The following is a 20194-nucleotide window of genomic DNA, read 5'->3' as shown; positions in this document are numbered from 1 at the left end:
AAAACAGGTTCACAGAAATAGTCAAGTTTATCCCTTTTTGTAGTCTTCTTATGGAATAAAGCACTAGAAGTGTGGAATCATGTGAAAACATTGTTCCCTGTATAATAACAAGGCAGCTAGCAGTAAGAGTCCTTCCTGACACAGAATTCAAATGAGCTCAGCTTTCTTTCCTGAATTCTCCAAGGACACATTCTGACTCTAACCATCCATTATAATTCCTTATCTGGATTCAAGGAACAGAGAAAAAAAACTACTTGGAGACAATGTTGTAAGCTACTTCTTGCATTTCATCACATTATTTTGGAAATATTAAATACCGAACAATGCTTAAAGTTTAAAAATCTAGATTTGCACATACTGTTTTATCTTCCCGAAAAAGCCATCCTGTCTGGGCACGCGTGAAAGAAATTGATTTTGTTGATAAAGTTGCAGAGTAAATATCACTGCTCATTAAAATATCAACCTCTTCTTCTGTTTCCATCTCTGATTCCTGGGATCGGAACAAAAGTTAAATATAAAAATCTAGGTTTTTCAAAAGTTCTTAGTGCTACATATGAAAATATCAACAATTATAATGTTACAAATTTTTAAAGACAAAAAGGACAGTTTCTAAATAATGTGAAGTGCTACTTACCCTAAAAAGAATTAGATGTTTAAATTGTACATATTAATATCTTCTGTAAGTTAGCATTATGACTAATTATGAATCTACAAAAGCAGGACACATGAAATATAGTACTCTTACCCTGTTATAGATATGTAATGGAAGCAGTACTAGATTACCCATTATAAAACTATATAGTCCATAAAGCAATGTTTAAAAACTACTTTAAGAATTAAGTTGACAGATCTGAAAAAAAGCCCAGATAAAGAATATTTTTCTTTCAACACAGATGAATCTTACTTTAGTTCTTTTTAATGCAAAGATCCACCACTGTCATTTCAGCCTTTCTTTCCCAGTAAATTCTAAGTGGAAGAAAGAAAGGAAGGAGAGAACAGAAGGGAAGGATAGAAGAAGGGAAGCAGCAGAGAGGGAAGGAAGGAAAATAAGTAAGAAGGGATCTTTTCTATATTCCTTATAAAATGGAAAGGAATCCATAAATATCAACCATGATTTCTAAACTTAATGAGTAGCCATGCTTCAGGTTTTATCCTGTACATACTCCCTAGTGCTGGTATATAATAATTGAGCAATAATTATTTTTTATATGAGAAAAAAGGAAAGTTTTGTGCTTGCTTCAGGGACAGAAGACTAAATGATCAAGTATAGAAAAGTAAGTGAGCAGGTATAAGATGAGATTCTATTCCATAATAGGCCAAGAGAGATATCCTAACTAATATTTAAGACGTTATAAGGAAGAAAAAAGGCAAAACCTAGGGAGTCGTCTGAAGAATAGGGTTTACAACAGTTAGAGATGCCATTCTCCATACCTCCTTATTCCTAGGTTCCCAAGAGGCCCATTTCCTATTCTTCACCATCTAACTTTAACCTACATATAGTCCCTTTCTGAATTTCTAAAAACAATACCCATGGCAGCCAGGCGCAGTGGCTCACGCCTATAATCCCAGCACTTTGGGAGGCAGAGGCAGGCGGATCACGGGCAGACATCCTGGCTAACATGGTGAAACCCCATCTCACTAAAAATACAAAAAATTAGCCGGTCATGGTGGCATGCGCCTGTAGTCCCAGCTACTCAGGAGGCTGAGGCAGGAGAATGCCGTGAACCCAGGAGGCGGAGGTTGCAGTAAGCCGAGATTAATCACGCCACTACACTCCAGCCTGGAGACAGAGAGAGACTCCGTCTCAAAACAACAACAAAAAACAATAGCAATAGCTTGGGCCTGGGACAGTACCATTTCCTCTACCCCTACAAGTAAAGAATGCAGAATCTTGGTATTACTGCTAAAGCCGTAATAAGTGAAAATGTATTCCTGGTAACCCAAATTAATTCTGAACACAATTTTCTTTAAAAAAAAGTTTGGTTGCAGTAGTTAAACAGAACTATTAAACACTATACTTCAAATACATTATGAATCAACTAGAATTTTACATATTAGCTTGGAAACTGAACACTATATAACCCATTGTCTATGAGCAAATTTGCCTTACATTTCAAACATCCTATTTTCAATAAACTTTTGGAACAGAATTCTTATATAAATCAGAGACTATCTCTTAACCACATCACAAAAAAATCTGCTGTTTTAATTAATTACATTGCTTCAACATTTAATGAAGTTATTACTTATACACACATATTAGGATAAAAAACAAGTATTCTCTGCTCAAAGGAATACTGCTCAAAATCTATCTTTCCTGTATTGTAGGCATTATAAAATACATAATACATATATGTATGTATACATACATACCTTAATACCTTAAAACTGGTAGCCTTAATACCAGTTCTTTGGTAATACTATGACATTCGCAAATACTTATGCACTATTAGCCTTAACTTCTAGCTTCTCTTTCAAGACCATATTTCCAATTCACTTATTGCCTAGTTGGCTATCCTTTTGTAATTTCATAAGTAAGAGGTCAAACTAATAAATATCTGAGAGTCTAATATAGGAGTAAGCAAACTATAATCAGTTGCCTGTTTTTATGAATTAAAGCATAAGGTAATAAACTCATTTATTTACATATTGTCTGTGGCTGCTTTTAACAACAGCAGAGTTGAGTAGTTGTGATAGAGGCCATATGGCCCATGAACATATTTTAATATCTAAAAATATTTATTATCTCTTCCTTCACAGAAAGAGTTTACCAACCTATAGCGTAGAATGTACTGATGCTGTATTAGATACCAGGGAATACAACAAAAAGAACCCCATGCCCTTGAGGAACTTAGACTAACAGAATGGTAAAAAGCCATGTCAGTAAATGTAACATTAGAAGTTTTATGGTTCCAAATTTAATAGGAGCATAAGGACAACAAAAGTCATTTGGCGGCAGAGAAAGTAACACCAAGTGCATGCCCGACAGGTGTGAGGGTGCAAAAAGAAAAGCATTCCAGGAAGTGGAAAGAATATGAAAAAAGGAATAAAGGCCCAAATAGCCTGGCACATCTGACAAACTGCCAAGAGCGCAGTATGATGGTATCTGAAATAGCAAGATAAGAAAAAGGCTAGAAAGGTGAGCAAAACTAAGGTGACAAAAGGAAACATGCCATGCTAAGGAGATTAGATTTCACTCTAGGTAATGGGGAACTTTTTAAGTATCTTTAAGTAAGTAAGCTTTCACAAATGTGTTTCTAAAGTTCAGTGTATCTCCAACATGTGGGATAATTTAGAAGCAGACAAGAAGGGAGCCAGGAAGATCATTTATAAGACTTTCCAATGGTCCAGTTGAGAAATAATGAATATTTAAATTACAGTAGTGACAGTGTGAATAAAAGAGGAATAATTATGAGACATTAAGGAGAAATAAATGACCAGATATGTACTCTGATGAGAAAACATACAGTACAAGAAAAGATACCAGAAATAACTCCTAGGTTTCTGACTGAATAGAGAATGACATCATTCATCAAAAGAGGAAAAACAGGAAAAAGAGCAGGTTTTGAGGAAAAGTAGTAAGGTTAGTTTTAAATAAGGTGAATTTTGAGGTACCTGGGAGACACACATGATATCCACTAGGCATTTAAACACATAAGCCTCTACTCAGAACTGTCTGGGACACAAACATGTATTTGTAAATCATCAACCTATAGGACTGTGGGAATGGAAGGGATTATTCTGGCAGTTTGTAAAAATGAGAACCATATCAAGGGCCTATCAATGGTTTTTCAACACAAAGATATGGCATGAGAGAAAGAAAATCATGTTGTACTTGAAGAGGGAAAGGACACAGAAAGGAAAGGCAGCCAAAGAGTTAGGAAAAGTAAGACTGCAGACAGAGCCAAAAGAAGTATTTGTATTAAGGAAATAAAATAAAGATTGTCCACAACATTAAAAGAAGGTAAGATAAAAAGATAATACATGGTAAAGGTCCAGCACAGGTTCAACAAATGAAAACTATAAATGAGAATGAAGAGAAGTTGGAGTTCATTGATCTAGGAGATAATCAGTTAAATTCTGAGCAGACTCAATGGACTGGTCAAGATGGAGACCAGAGGATAGAAATTAAAAAATGAAAATAGGCCAGGAGCAGTGGCTCACGCCTGTAATCCCAGTTCTTTGGGAGGCCAAGGTGGGTGGATCATTTGAGGTCAGGAGTTTGAGACCAACCTAGCCAACAAAGTGAAACAAAGCCTCTACTAAAAATACAAAAATTAGCTGGGCTTGGTGTCGGGCGCCTATAGTCTCAGCTACCCTGGAGGCTGAGGCAGGAGAATTGCTTGAACCCAGGAGGCAGAGGTTGCAGTGAGCCTAGATCATGCCACTGCATTCCAGCCTGGGTGACAGAGCGAGACTCCAGTCTCAAAAAAAAAAAAAGAAAGAAAAAAGAAAAGAAAGCTAGTGGTCAGGAAACTATAGCTTTAGGAGCAAACCATCTCAATTATACCTTAAGCTTTTAAGCAAATTATACTGAGGTTTGGCTAAAAACCTAGATTTTTTTTTTTAACAATTTAAAGGAATATTGATAAGACAACATGCTTACCTCATGATGTATTCGCTGATAAACTTTTTGTTCATTGTCTAATACTACAAAAGATTCAGAGGGTGCCGCATCCCCATTGAAAATGAAGCTTAGATCCCCTCGTTGGCACTTCATGTCAGTAAAGTCTATGAGAGTTGTGTCAAGCCTGTGAAACATGGGTAGATGAGAAACTCTGACAAATATAATTTTGATAAAACTTCACTAATAATTAAATAAGCTTTATTCCTTCTAAACTCAAACCAAGATGCTAATACCATATTGCAAAGTCAAATTTATACATAAAAACTAAATTTAAAATATTTTGTTAAAAACCAAAAGACTAATGCCTAACCATCTGATACCAAACCTTGCTTTATCCTTCAACTTGATAAACCATTTAAATTCTTAGCCATTCTATTTGACTTCTCAGATTTGGACTAGTATTCTCTTTCCCAGCCAACATCTCCACACCCTGGAAACCTTACAGATCATTCTGTATCTAATACTCATGGATTCACACATCTGTGTGTTTACTGTGCTCTTTGGTAACCTGGACCTGTCATGGTCCAGCCTAATGTGCTAGTCTCAAACAACATTCTACAAAGCACTACTTGCTGAAATTAGGAAAAATACTGAAAATAGAAAGCTTACAATACATTGAAGTGCTTCAATCTTGCACATGGCTTTATAAATCACCAGATCAGGATCACCCTAGCTAATGGCTACTAAACCCAAGAAACTGGTTGGCCCCGCTGTCAAGAGATGCTGGTCACATCCCCAGGAAGCTCCTTTAAGCCTCCGTGAAAGATCTACCCTGGCTACTGAATTTCTAATGCAACTGTAATAATTCATTACTCTGTATGTTTTTCAGTTCTCATCACACACAAGGCAAAAGGAGTTGGTATTCTTGGTTTCCCTAGACAGGAAAAACAGAAATAAAACATGCCTCACATGCTGCATGAAAATAATAACTAGGGTTACATAGAATTTATCATCAAAATTAATAACAACTAAGAATGAAAGTGACACTATTGATAATTCTGCCAGGAAAACAGGGGTGAGCCAGAGCAAAGAGGGAAGTATGGTTACCTTATGTATCAAGAAGCCCTAAAAAAGTAACGCATCAACTCACGGGGGGCTAGGATGGGGGGACCCTGTCTGTTGCTTTATAGCTGAAATCTAGTTTTTAGTCCACTCCCAGAAGCTAGAATTCAGCTATACTATTAAATAGCACCTATCACTGCTTGAGCATGTGTCCTAAAAGAAAATAGTATTAAAAAGGACTCTTCCCCTATCTCTGTAAGATGTGGGCTCCTGATAATACCAAAAAGGAACAGATCATTCTATATGTAAGTGCACTATTTGAGCTCCAAGCTTCAGCTATCAGGGAATGTTATGCTCTACATAAAAGAAGAAATGGGCTAAAACAGTCTTCTGCCTCCATTCCCTGCTTGCCCATCATAGGTGAAAGTGGTAGTGGGTTGCCAGGAGTGGTGATGAAAAGGTAAGTAAAGAGATGCACAGAAAGACAGATAAAGAAAGACAAAGACAGACTGACATGGTGACCTTTGAGATTTTAGATCTAACGATATGTAAAATTAGTCATAGAAACTTCCCAGTTATATAAATTAATACAGCCTATTTTTATTTCATCCGTGTTTCTACAATTTACAATAAAAAGGGTAATACATTTTCTGTATATCCCTGACATATTAGATGACCTGGTAAGCTGCATCACATATGCCTCAATAAATAATGTTAATTATCACGATGGCATTTTCAAGTACTCACTAGTCCTTGGCTTTAAGCCTATGAACCTAAATATTTTTAATTTTTCCCATGTAATTAGCCATGAAGAAGAATTTCTTTATACAAATGCAAATATTTGAATAGAAAGTATTATTTTTAAGAAGAAAGCCTGAAAAAATGCCAAATAACACCGAAAAAAGGAACTAAAGACTTCACTTCAGACAAGAAAATCCTGAAAAGTGTGCAAATATACTTTCAATCAGTGATTACAGATTACCTCTTAATTATTTATATTTATGGTCAAAATCTTTGTTAGTACTCTCAAGAATAATGTTGCTCACACTTTCCTATTTCTACTGAAGTATTAGTTTCTCTTTGATACCAGAGAAGACATTTCAAATGATTACATGGCTGCCATGAGATAAAAGTAAACTTAAAGATTTCTCTTTGAATATATTTTAAAATTTAGCTTTATTAAAATGGTGTTAAAAATTGTCTTATGACATTTAAAATAGCAAGTTTTTAATTTAATGTTAACAGATTTTTTCCTTTAGATTCTTATCACCCAGGCAAAAAACCTTTTGTCATGCATCCTAAAAGCTATCCTCTCCATTAATCTGGTAAGCCTTGTTTGATGAGAGCTTTAGAACCTATCACATTTGTCCTTCATCCTCAGTTACTAGTAAGCCCCATGTCTGAGTTGCTAAGTTATAGTAATTTCCCCTTAACCTACAACCTCTCTCACAATTTTTCTCCCCCAGGCTTTTACCCTCATGTTCCTGTTTTAACTTTTGTGTGTGTGTGACAGGGTCTCACTCTATCACCCAGGTTGGAATACAGTGGCACAATCTCGGCTCACTGTAGCCTCAACCTCCTGGGCTCAGGTGATCCTCCCACCTCAGCCTCCTGAGTAGCTGGGACTACAAGTGTGTGCCACCATGCCCAGCTAATTTTTTGTATTTTTTGAACAGACAAGATTTCATAATATTGCCCAGGTTGTGTTTTAACCTTTTTGGTTTTATTACCTATACTTATTATATAATGTGTACCAAAACATTTACTTTAAAAAGTCATATATAAATGTGAAGCAATTTTTTTCAAAGAGAATCCTTTTTGCCTAAACCTAGGACTCAAACAGAATAAAAACTTTATTTTTTTGAGACAAGGTCTTACTCTGTTGCCCAGGCTAAAGTACAGTGTCATGATTATGGCTCACTGCAGCCTCAACTTGCTGGGGTCAGGTGGTTCTCCCACCTCAGTCTCCCAGGTAGCTGGGACTATAGGCACGTGTCACCTTGCCCAGCTAATTTTTAGTATTTTTTTGTAAAGATGGGGTTTTGCCATGTTGCCCAGTCTGGTCTTGAACTCCAGGACTCAAGTGATCTACCTGTCTCAACCTCCCAAAGTGCTGGGATTACAGGCATAAGCTACCACACCTGGCCTAAAACTAACTTTTTAAAGTATCACATAGAAGATAATAGTATGCTCCAAAATTGCCTACCATCTTTGGCAAGCACCTATATTAAAAATGTCTAAATTAATGAAACCATAATAATTGCTAACAAAAGGCTGCTGAATTAAATCCACATCAAAAATCCTTTTCTACTTAATTTTTCTTCTATTTTTCTGTATTTTCCAAGTTTTCTGTAATGACAATGCATTTAAGGTACATGAGCACTTTTATAATTAGAAATACCTGAAAAGGTTTTTTTAAAAACACAGGCTGGGTGTGATGGCTCACACTGTAATTCCAGTACTTTGGGAGGCCAAGGTGGAAGAATCACTTGAGTCTGTATGTTCAAGACCAGCCTGGGCAATATAGTGAGACCCCATCTTTATTAGTTAAAAAAAGAAAAAACAAAAAACAAAAAACAAAAAAAAATCTACCTTAACCAAATTCTATTGCTTAAGGATAATATCCTAGAATTTACTTCCAACTAAAAGTTATTGCTTCACTAATTCAAAATACTAAACAATAAATTTCTCTGAAATAGCTGATTTTTAAAAACTTCTGCTTTGTGTCATGGTGACAAGAACAACGAACAAGAAGTCAGAAGTCCTGGTTCAGCCATTAATTTGTAAAATGCTCTTGTAAAAAAATCACTTAACTTATCTGAGCTTTCTCATCTCTAAATGAGGACTTAATATGAGATAATCCTTCAAGTTATTTCTAGTTCTAGACCCTTAAACATTCAAATTAATATTCTGGAGATATATAGACACACACATACACAAAATTTTATATATACATGTATACTATTTATAAATATACCAATATATGTACACATATATATAGAAGTTGGCATATTCACTAGCATTATATATAGTTTACAAATAGATAATTTATAAATATGGCTATATTATTATAAAGCAAAATAAAGAATGATAAAAGTAAAATTCTCATGTAAGTTAAATAGATGTATTTTCCATCAGATCCAAACATTAATCTTAGTTATAAAAGGAATAGAATAGAAGGAAATTAAAATTAGCCTCAAAGTATTCACTGGAATGGCTAGATGAATGAATGAATGGAAGAACAGATGCACAGATGAGTAAACAGGGGAAGGAAATATATGAAACAGATGGAGAAAAAGTCAATAATTGGGTCTTCCTTATGTGTCCCTTATTCCTTAAAAAATCCAGGATCAGGAAGGTAACCACTGTAAATCTTAATATTACATCAAGATTCTCACTGTTTGCCTTCTAGATAGTCTGTAGTTACATAAGAATAGTATCTTTGCTTTAGTCAAGATTTTATGTCTTTTCCACTTTGAGTTTGTTCTCTAAGTAATAAAAAATAAAACAAAGTTTCTATGTCTTTGATTTTTTATCTGTATGTCTCAAATGAGATAAAATATTGTGAATCTGTTACAGCATTTTAACATCATAAAACATATGTAAGTTATGATTACAGGGAAAAAAATCTTCCTCTAAATCTCAACTTTCTTTTACTGAGAAAAAAATCAAATCACCTTACCTGATATTGATACCTTGTTTGTATATTTTACATGCATCGGAAGGCAGAATTCGGGAAAGTAAAGGCACTGTATTTTTAAAAACAAAAGATAAAAAATAACTATCTAAATTTTGAGATATTTACAAACTTTTAAATTAAAAGAGTAATGTGACATTTTATTATCAAATTATAATAATTTCTTTTCAAATAGTATTTTTCCATTTAAAAATAAATAAAATATAAAAAACAATTTTGAGCAACTTCAAATATCTACTAGTTACTTGTAATTTCTGTATAGCTTACTATACTCCTATCCCACACACAAACAAGGGTAGCAGAGTCAATATGATGCCACTCAGGTACAGACTGCATATTATAGATGAGTAAACAATACCCTATGGTAACTAAACCCTCCTGAATGGGTAACCAGATAGACCTGAACCTTATCTAATTTTTTAAATAAAATTTGGAAAAATTGCAGGAAAGTAATGTGTATAATAGAAAGAGGCATCTTTGAAGTGAGACAGTTAAATTTGAGTTTGAATCCCAAATATATGCCTTAGTTATTTAGACTCAATGTACCTGAGTTTCAAAATCTGTATTTATCTATAGACTTCTACATTCCTATGTTGCTATCTATAGCTCATATACAAGCCACAAGCTGTATTCTGATAGTTTTTTATTATTTATTATCTGCTATTTTGGGGAGATAGGAGTTATTCTACGGATAAATAAAGCTGTATAACAGGCTATCATAAACTACCATGTATAAAGAAATGAAAAAAATGTGAAGCTCAAATTCTTGAAATTAAGACCATATCACAGGCACATGTGTACATAAATGTGTGTGTAATATACAATTAACAGTCACAAATACAGGATGGATTGATTCTGTAGATAACAAATAAAAATAGAAAATTAGTCTTTTAGTTAAAACATGCTATCTGCATAATGCAAAATTTAAAGTAGTGATCATATTATAAATCATTTGACACTTTATAGTATATAAAGGGCTTTATAGTATACTTTACAGTATACAAAGTATTACAGTATACAAAAGGCTTTCCTCAAAAAAATGATTGTATTTCATATACATCAAAAGAAAGTTTGCAACAGGTGGGGTAGTTAGTATTATCCTCATTTTAAAAATGAAGAATCAAGCTCAGAAAACATATAAAATATGTGATTTGCCATGTCAAATACTTAGGGGCCAGTACTTCTGATTCCAATTCAAAGCTTTTATATACCTAAAAACCCAGGCTGTAATATTTCAGTTACCTTCAAACTTGTTACTAAGTCTGTGGCTATTTTCTCCGAAGTCTGAATATAAGTAACAGCATAAAAAAAAGTATGTTCTACTATCTCAAAAGTAAACTCACCCTGATTTCAGTATTTCTTGGCTTCCCCTTATTTTTCGCTTGCTGTTTTAAAAATTATTATGTGTTTTGACAAGGGAAAGAAATATGCCAAAACTCTTAAAGCTTGATCATAAAATCTAATAAAAGATCTAGGCTATCTAGAAGCCAACGGGTTTCGTTTTAGAATTATATATGACATCTAATCATCACGTACTAATAGTTGTGACTTTAAATCAGTAAAATCCTTTATTAGGAATGAAACAGATGTGCTGACTTTTTGCATCAAAGTCAAGTTCTCAGAGAAGAAATACTTCGGACAACTGTCTCATGGTTACTTCAGGAACTCAATTATGCAACATTTATAATGTGTTGTTTATAACTGTAGATATATACACAATTTTAGAAGTGATTGCATGTATTTATATCTTTTAGTATAATTAAAATATCACTTTTAAACTATTTTATAACATTTTGTTCAGCAATATACATTGACTATTTTAGAATTCAAACCACTAATGATTACTAAGGGAATCAGTTAAACAGCCAAAATACTCAAGGAACAACCCAGTTTAGGATCACAAAGCAGGACTGGGGTCTCTATAGATGGGGGAAAAATGGGGTAAAAAAGATAGTATTCATGTTTTAGACCAATCTAACTTGGAGCTCCTTTACTACACAAGGCTACTATAAACCTGTTTTTCTATGTGTTCTAGGACACCAGGACCCCCGAATAAGGCATAAAAGTAACAGAGCAACAAGACTGCATAATCTTTAACAGAGTCAAACTAGCCTGAGCTAGAGTTATAAAAATGTGAGAAAAAACTGATTAAATTTAGAATTAAAATTCTTTATACAAGGATTAAACACACTAGAAAAATCTTAATCATCCATGCCACAAAGTATTATGCAGCTGTTAAAATTAGTGAAGTATTACCACATGAAATACGGTAAGATGCCTATAATTGGTTGAATAAAAATGACAGCTGGGTGTATAGCTCACGCCTGTAATTCCAGCACTTTGGGAGGCTGAGGAAGGCGGATCATCAGAGGTCAGGAGTTCCAGCCTGGCCAACGCAGTGAAACCCTGTCTCTACTAAAAATATAAGGCGCACGCATGTAGTCCCAGCTACTCAGGAAGCTGAAGTGGTAGGATCACTTGAACCCGGGAGGTGGAGTTTGCATTGAGCTGAGATCACATGACTGCACTCCAGCCTCGGTGATAGAGTGAGACTCCCTCTCAATAAATAAATAAATAAATATGCCAACTTGCATAACAATATAATAGTATGATGCCATGGGAGAAAAAAAACCTAATTCTGAGGGGTTGTGTGTGCGTAGATATATACACAAACACTTTAGCAAGCACTGAAAAGCATTTGAAAGTAGTCATATGAAATGTTAACAATGGTCACCTCTGGGAAGTGGTAACAGGGAAACTTAAAAATACCTGATTAATTTTCTATAATGTTCAAAACTTTAACAGTGAATAGTCTATTAAAAATAGATTAAAATCTTTGTAAATTCTGAGGATAATTTTAGTATTAAATTATAATTTGTATTAGTCAAAACTAACTAAAAAGCATAATACAATTTGTAGAAATGTATACATGTTATAAAATCAATGTTTAAAATTTACATAAGCTGTAGTCTGATTTGTATCTAAAAGTTCCAAATAGAGAAGGCAGTTTATCAAAAATATAATTTGTAGAAAATTATTACTTGTTGAAAAGAGGCCAGACTCTTTCTCAAGACAGTAGAAAACTACTATTTTTTCATATAGTAGAGAGAAATAAGTGTTAATGGACTTCAGATTTATAGCTACATTTATTTTTTCAGAAGAAATCAGAAGATATAAGGGAATTAGAAGAAATAACAAGTATAATTGTTAATTAAAGTTTAAATCTGGTAACTTTCTAGGCATTTTACTGCTATATAGTATATTGTATAACCTATTTTCTTACTGATGAGTTGAAGCTGAATTTGCAAACCCAAGTGTATTGTGAGAATATCATAACTTCCTCTACGTTAACAAATGCCAGAATGTAATGTTTTAAATTAAGTTGCATTTATTCACCTAACATAGACCAGGCCTAAAACTGTGAAATTTCTATTACTTTTCTTTTTTTTTTTTTTTGAGACAGAGTCTTGCTCTGGAAATCCCACTACAAATTGCCTGGGAAGGGCAGTAGCAGCACTGGATGGGGCTAAGTACTGTAAGTAATTTCCATTTCACAGTCTAGAATTTGTTTTTAAATGTATAGAGAAAATCAAAGAGGCACAGAATGTAGAACTGAAAAGAAACAGATTTGCTAGTTCATAATTCCTATTCTACTGACTTTGAATTATTAGCCCAAAGTTCCTCATTTGGTATAATATGCATATGTGCCTGGGCAACACAGTGAGTGAGACTCTGTCTCCAAAACAACAAAAATTAATTTAGATGCTTTAACAAAAACGCACAGAAGCTCATTATGTCCAAACCTTTTTACAGATTACATTTTTTTAAATCTTTAAAAACAACAAAATTTAGTTGTTTAATTAGTAAAATAAAGGTCACTAGAATCAAACTTCATATTTGGATATGAAAGTTTTATGAGGAGGAGAAAAATCTTGTTCAGGTAAGTCAATAAATGACTGCAAAAAAATCTGGGGCAAAATTAGGGTCTTTCATAAGTCATTGGAATCACTGTTCAACCAAATGGTATGTAAAGAAAGTGGCTATAAAGTATGCAAGAGGCAAAATAACTGAAAGACACAAAATATACATAAACAAAAGATGTTAACTAAATTCTCCACATTCAGAGATCTAAGTACTAGATTTCAAACATCCTTCAATTCAGTAGTCCTATAATCCCATAATTATTTTCTTTTCTGAAAACTCCTTGCATTCTATTATTAAATTTTAAATGCTGTTTGTAAAACAAAATTTTTAAAACTAAAAGTAGCATTTTCAACCTTAAAAATATAAACCATTGGCCAGATGTGGTGGCTCACTTCTGTAATCCAAGCACTTTGAGAGGCCGAAGTAGGAGGATTGCTGGAGCCCAGGTGTTCTAGACCAGCCTGGGAAACAAAACGAGATTCCATCTCTACAAAAAATAGAATAATTAGCCAGGTGTGATGGCATGTGCCTGCGGTCCTAGCTACTCAGGAGGCTGAGCGGGGAGGATTGCTTGAGCCCAAGAATTCAAGGCTGTAGTAAGCTATGATCGTACTACTGCATTCCAGCCAGGGCAACAGTAAGAACTTGTCTCAAAAAAAAAAAAAAAAAAAAAAAGATTTATTAAAGTTACTAATCAATTTGGAATAATTAAATATTATAGGGCTTTATAACGATTACAGTCAATGTCACGAAAAATACTTTTCCTCACAGCAAGTATTAAATTTGTTATCTTAACATTTCTATATGATAGGCATTTTTGTACTTGCATTTCTGCATGAGTACATATTTTATAGTAAAACATAGCACACTCTTACCCCAGCTTTGAAAATCCCAGTGAAGTTCTAGATAAAAGTCACCTAGCTGAAAAATGAAATATGAATAATTACTAAATGCACCTTAGTTAACAGCTCTTATGCTTTAAAAAATCTTTTATCATCAAAGGTCTCTAGTCAGAAATAGAAAATGATAAAATATTAACTTTAATGTTTGGAATTTGATAGAAAAAATATGGCTATTCCTTAAAACATTATAATACATGCATTACTATACTTAATTACAAAGGAAAATATGCACCTGTATATTTTATAAGAACATTTTAATTACATAGTAACATATCTGAAACTGGTAAGCATTTAAATTTCCATCAACACATATTACACTTCCCAGTATAAACAAAATAACAATAACAATAAATATTATTTTTTAAATAGTTAACTTTAGAAGTGTTATTAAAAATTACTACCAAAATGATTATTTGTATAGCCTCATAATGGCATTTAAAAAATGGCCCATTGTAATAGAAAATATTTTTCTGTAAAGGGATAATACAAGTTTATAAAATCTGAAACATGTCATCATATAATATCTATGAAAAAAATTTTTTTATTTTTTTTGAGACACAGTCTCACTCCATTGCCCAGGTTGGAGTACAGTGGCATGATCTTGGCTCACTGCAACCTCTGCCTCCTGGGTTCAAGCAATTCTCCTGTCCCAGTCTCCCAAGTAGCTGGGACTACAGGCGCCTGCCACCACGCCTGGCTAAGTTTTTTTTTAAATTTTTAGTAGAGACAGGGTTTCACCTTTTTGGTCACGCTAGGCTCGAACTCCTGACCTCAGGTGATCCACCCACCTCGGCCTCCCAAAGTGCTGGGTTTACAGGCATGAGTCACCATGCCCAGCCGAAAAAAAATTTTTATTTTGCAAATCAGAAGTTAGACACCAAAGATTGTAACTGTGAAGAGTATATGTTCTAAATAGAAGTAGAGCATTAGAAATATAGCAACATCAACAAGTTAGTCTTTCTTTTTCAAAAAGTGATAAAAGTGAATGCTAATAGTAGAAATCATTGCAACACAAGTAAAACATTTTTCTGGCTTTTTCTTTATTTCTTCAGATCTTTTAAAAAAAAAAAAAAAGCACGGCTAACAGAGACAAGCTATCACCATAACATCATGACAGGTCTAATCTTTCTCCCACAGTTCTTTGAGGCAGCAGAAATACAGAGGAAGAGAGTAACAACAGAAAACAAACCACTCTCTTTTTTGTGCCAGCATACCCAGCTCTTACCACAAGGACGTAGGACAGATAAAAAGGGTTTTTGTTATATAAAGAATATACAGGCTGGGCACGGTGGCTCACACCTATAATCCCAGCACTCTAGGAGGCTGAGGCAGGTGGATTGCTTGAGCTCAGGAGTTTGAGACCAGCCTGGGCAACATGGAAAAACCCCATCTCTACTAAAAATACAAAAAATTAGCTGGTGACAGAGTGAGGTGCTGTCTCAAAATAAATAAATAAATAAAAATAAAATAGCCTGCCACTTCTAGTAGCAATGGCTTTAGTTCTAGAGAATCTTCTAATTCAAAGGCAAAGGAAAATTATTGCCATTAACTATGACTTATCTCCTTTTTTTTTCTTTAGACCTCTTATCTAATTTATCGAAAGTAATAAATCTTTATCTTCCTAGTTCAAAGTGAGGTGAAGATCACATTTATACACTATGATTATTACGTAATTTAGGTATAATTTTTTACCATATTTTGGCCCTTAATAAGTGAGAATTTCAATTGTATTAAGAAAAAAATGCTTAAAACTACACTTATAATTACTCCCAAGGCGCAAAATAAACAAAGAAATATAGCTTACCTCTTTCAGGGCTTTTAATAATCGAGGTCGTTTTTCTTCAACACTTTCCCTGGATTGCTGCTTAAGCTTCCTCAAAAGAGCTGTAACTAAAGTTTAAATTTTAAAAATAACTAATTTAAATTTTCATCATGCAATAAAAACACCACTGGCTTATTACACATATAGACAGATAATACATGTACACATATGCACACATGCATGTGTGTGTATATGTGTGTGTATGTATCTACAACCACAATACATTTTGAAAGGCCAAAAATCAAAGAGCAATGTTTAAATTACTGAAGGTCTCTTGGAATAGTAAAAGAAGCTGAGACACAGAAGTCAGAGAACATGGGACCTATATAGATAGAATAAGTTAGTAAATAAGTTTAATAAAACTGGTATGATCCCCAAAGAATAATGAGAAGAGATATTTCAACATTAACCTACACCATATTCACCCTAGCTTTTACTAGTTTTTAATTATCAGTAAGGATTTGCCTAACTGTGCCAAAATAACCAAACTCATTCAAACGATGTAATATCCTAATAGAACACTGACCTCAAGGAAGATCTCAAAAACAACAGATCTCAAAAATCCCACTGGAAGCCACTTTTCTAAAAACATATAATTACCTATAATTGTTACCAGGTGTATCTGTTCTTTTTTCACTGGAGGATGTACCTTCACATACTACCAGCACAGTATAAAAAACACAAATATGAATCTTATTGTATCTGGAAAAAGAACTTCTGAATCTAAGAAAACCTAAAGTCCTCCGCAGTATATTTTCAATTACTAAGAGACTGAGATTTAAGCACATCGCTAAAATTCAAACCCCAGCTTTACCATTTAGTGGTTGTGTGTAAACTTGGACAAGTTACTACCTAATTTCTCTAAACTTCCTTTTTTTTCCCTCTCCTTTGTCAAGTAAGAATAGAAGTAAGGGCACAGTGGCCTGCACCTGTAGACCCAGCTACTCAGGAGGTTAAGGTGAGAGGATCACTTGAGCCCAGGGGTTCGAGACCAGCCTGGGAAACATAGTGAGACCCCATTTCTATTTAAAAAAAAAAAAAAAAATTAGCCAGGGCTTGATGGTGTGTACCTGTGGTCCTAGCTACTTGGGAGGCTGAAGCAGGAGGACTGGTTGTGCCCAAGAGTTTGAGGCTGCAGTAAGCTATGACCACTGCACTCCAACCTGGGTGACAGAGCAAGACACTGTGCCTGCAATTAACTAAACACAATTTTTATCTGTTAGAAAGAAGGTCTAAAATTCACTGGCAAAAATCAATCAATTAATCCTTAACATTTATCAAAATAAGAAAAAATATTAGACTTGAATGAAATAAACATAGAAAAAATAAGAACATGGAAAAATGTACATTGGGGGAAATATATACATCAATACATGCTAATTTCCTCCTGATTCTAACATATTTTTCATATACATACATATACATATGCGTTCTGAGGGCTTTTTAAAAATCAGTAAATTATTTTTACTATTTCACAGTATGCATTCTTATAAACCACTTCAAGTCCCACGTGGAACGCAGAAGCAGAAGGCGAATAAAAAAAAAAAGTAGTGAAAGCTTGGACCAGATTTTTTTTTGTCCACATAGGCCCAAAATTAGGAAAAATCTAGGGAAGGATATAAAAATAGTAGGAGCTCTTCTTATTTTTAACTACAGGTCTAACTAAATTCCAATATATTTTAAAAAGCCAAAAATCAAAGAACAATGTTTAAATTACTGAAGGTGTCTCAAAATAATAAAAACTGAGACACAGAAATCAGGAAACATAGGACCTAGTTTCAGTTCTACCATTTATTAGCTCAGTGACCTAAATCAGTAGTTCCCAAATACGAACCTACATTTCTGTGCCCAATTGTTTGAGTTTCCGATGATATGCAGAAAATGAGAAAAAACGTGTACTAGAATGAGTTTTTTCTTAATAAATTTTTAAAAGACTATTCTTCCTACTTTTGGTTTCAAATATCTTTTTAAAAAATAAAATGTGGATCACAAAAGACAGTAGTTATCTTTTTTATAAAGTTCTGATAGTCTAAAATGAAAAAGTTAGATTCCCTATATCAATCACCAGTAAAAAAATTTTTTCTGGTCTGTGAAATCCAAAAAGTCTGAGAATCAATGACTTAGATAATCATTTACAGATTCAAGTTCGTATGAATCTGACAAACCTTCCTGTTCGTTATATTTAACTTTAATGTCAAAGTTACATTACCCAAATGTAGTAAAATTCTTTTTAATGGTCATTGTTTTCCACTATAAGCTCAAGTACCTTAATAAATCTTATTCAATCTACCTTCAGATTGAAATGGACCTTGGTTGAATGTAGAGAATGAAAAGAATTCAATTCCTAGATAGAAAGGGTCTTTCAATAAAAAGCAGAGGCTATATATTTTTTTATCAGCCTGATTTTATTAACTAAATATAATTGTAACTGACTGAAGGCATTCAATAAATAACGACTAAACATTATTAAAAAGGTAATGGCAACCACTGTATATAAGCATAGTATAATAACACATGCAAAGAGATTCCTTTTTCTATATAAGACTTCATATTGAAAAATACCAGAAACTCAAACTTCTTATGGATGCACAAACATTCAGAAAGCAATTACACAAAATTACCAGTATCCTTTTTAGGCAGCAGTATTGCAGTATTTGTATTCCCATATTGTAAGAATTTTACTAATACTGATTAATAATGAAGATAAAATTAGCTTTAGAGGATTTAGGTGATAAGAGAATTCATACAAAGACTTAAATGCAAAAGTCCATAAACCACAAATAATTTTACTTTCTCATTCCTCCTTCTCCAACTGAAGTTTACAGTTTGATGTAAAACTTTTGGACTATGCCCTACTGCTCCAAGTATTACTTAAATCTGCATCTTTTGCACTCCTCTTCCTTCTAAGCTCCAATCTATTTCCTGCTTCCCACTTGGACAATTCTACCTGATGTGCTACAGCTGATTCAAACCCAACAACTCTAACACAAATTAAAGACCATACTGCTCTTGCTCCTATAGTCTACATATCAATTAATTAATGAAATCACCATCAATCCATAATAGAGACCTTAGAGTTACTCTGAATCATTCTATCATTACCTATATCCAAGAGATAATCCATTCTGTTAAATTTTTCTTTTTTTTTTTTTTTTTTTTTTTTTTTTGAGACGGAGTCCTGCTCTGTCACCAGGCTGGAATGCAGTGGCGCGATCTCAGCTCACCGCAACCTCTGCCTCTCGGGTTCAAGCTATTCTCCTGCCTCAGCCTCCAGAGTAGCTGGGACTACAGGCGCGCACCACCACGCCCAGCTAATTTTTGTATTTTTAGTAGAGACGGGGTTTCACCATGTTGGCCAGGATGGTCTAGATCTCTTGACCTCATGATCCGCCCACCTCAGCCTCCCAAAGTGCTGGGATTACAGGCATGAGCCACCACGCCCAGCTACATCTTTCTTTTAATTACTTTCTAATCTATCCCTTTCTTCTCTAAAAACACTATGTCTTTAAGTCAAGCTTAACTCATTTGTTCCAAAAATGTTTTCTTCTAAATATCTCTTGCCTCCCTGACTCCACTGTATTAATTAGAAAGTCTTTTCACTTATCTAATAATATCAGTCCCTGCTTTGAAGTCTTCCAGGCTTTTGCAGAGACCAGAAATTGAGATTAAAATCTTGAATAGTACATAAAGCTGATACCAATGTGGTCCCTTTATCACTACAACTTCATTTCCCAACACTGGTCTTTGCCCCTTCATCCATCTTTGCCATGTATCATTAAGAAGCCAAATACAGGGGCACGGTGGCTCATGCCTATAATCTCAGCACTTTGGAAGGCCGAGCCAGGTGGACTGCCTGAGGTCAGGAGTTCGAAACCAGCCTGGCCAACATAGTGAAACTCCGTCTCTACTAAAAATACAAAAAAAAAATAGCTGGGCATGGTGGCAAGTACCTGTAATCCCAGCTACTCAGGAGGCTGGGGCAGGAGAATCGCTGAACCTGAGAGGCAGAGGCTGCAGAGAGCCAAGATTCGCACCATTGCACTCCACCCTGAGCAACAAGAGGGAAACTCCATCTCAAAAAAAAAAAAAAAAGAAGATACCAAATATATATTGTTCCCTAGCATATGCCTTGTTTTTTTACATTTCCACGCTTTATACACATTCCACTCTCGCAGAGTAGAATGTCTTCACCCACCTTTTTAGCTCCTAAAATCCTTTGA

General features: G+C 34.3%; 1 protein-coding gene across 4 annotated transcripts in view; it reads right to left on the bottom strand.

Annotated features, from left to right (window-relative positions):
* Positions 1-20194, bottom strand: part of ANKRD13C (ankyrin repeat domain 13C) — an 87882-nt gene that overhangs the window by 30922 nt on the left and 36766 nt on the right. For all 4 annotated transcript variants that reach the window (XM_015142492.3, XM_015142501.3, XM_077954160.1 and 1 more), the window contains exons 4-8: positions 15957-16042; positions 14126-14171; positions 9312-9378; positions 4607-4751; positions 359-490 (exon numbers count right to left, since the gene is read on the bottom strand). In XM_015142492.3, coding sequence (XP_014997978.1) covers positions 359-490; positions 4607-4751; positions 9312-9378; positions 14126-14171; positions 15957-16042 — 476 coding nt within the window. The remainder of the gene's footprint in view (positions 1-358; positions 491-4606; positions 4752-9311; positions 9379-14125; positions 14172-15956; positions 16043-20194) is intronic.

The sequence above is a fragment of the Macaca mulatta genome, chromosome 1 (assembly GCF_049350105.2).
Source record: "Macaca mulatta isolate MMU2019108-1 chromosome 1, T2T-MMU8v2.0, whole genome shotgun sequence".
Classification (NCBI taxonomy): Eukaryota; Metazoa; Chordata; class Mammalia; order Primates; family Cercopithecidae; genus Macaca; species Macaca mulatta.
The sequence above is the reverse complement of the archived record's forward strand: the minus strand, read 5'-3'. Positions and strand labels throughout refer to the sequence as shown.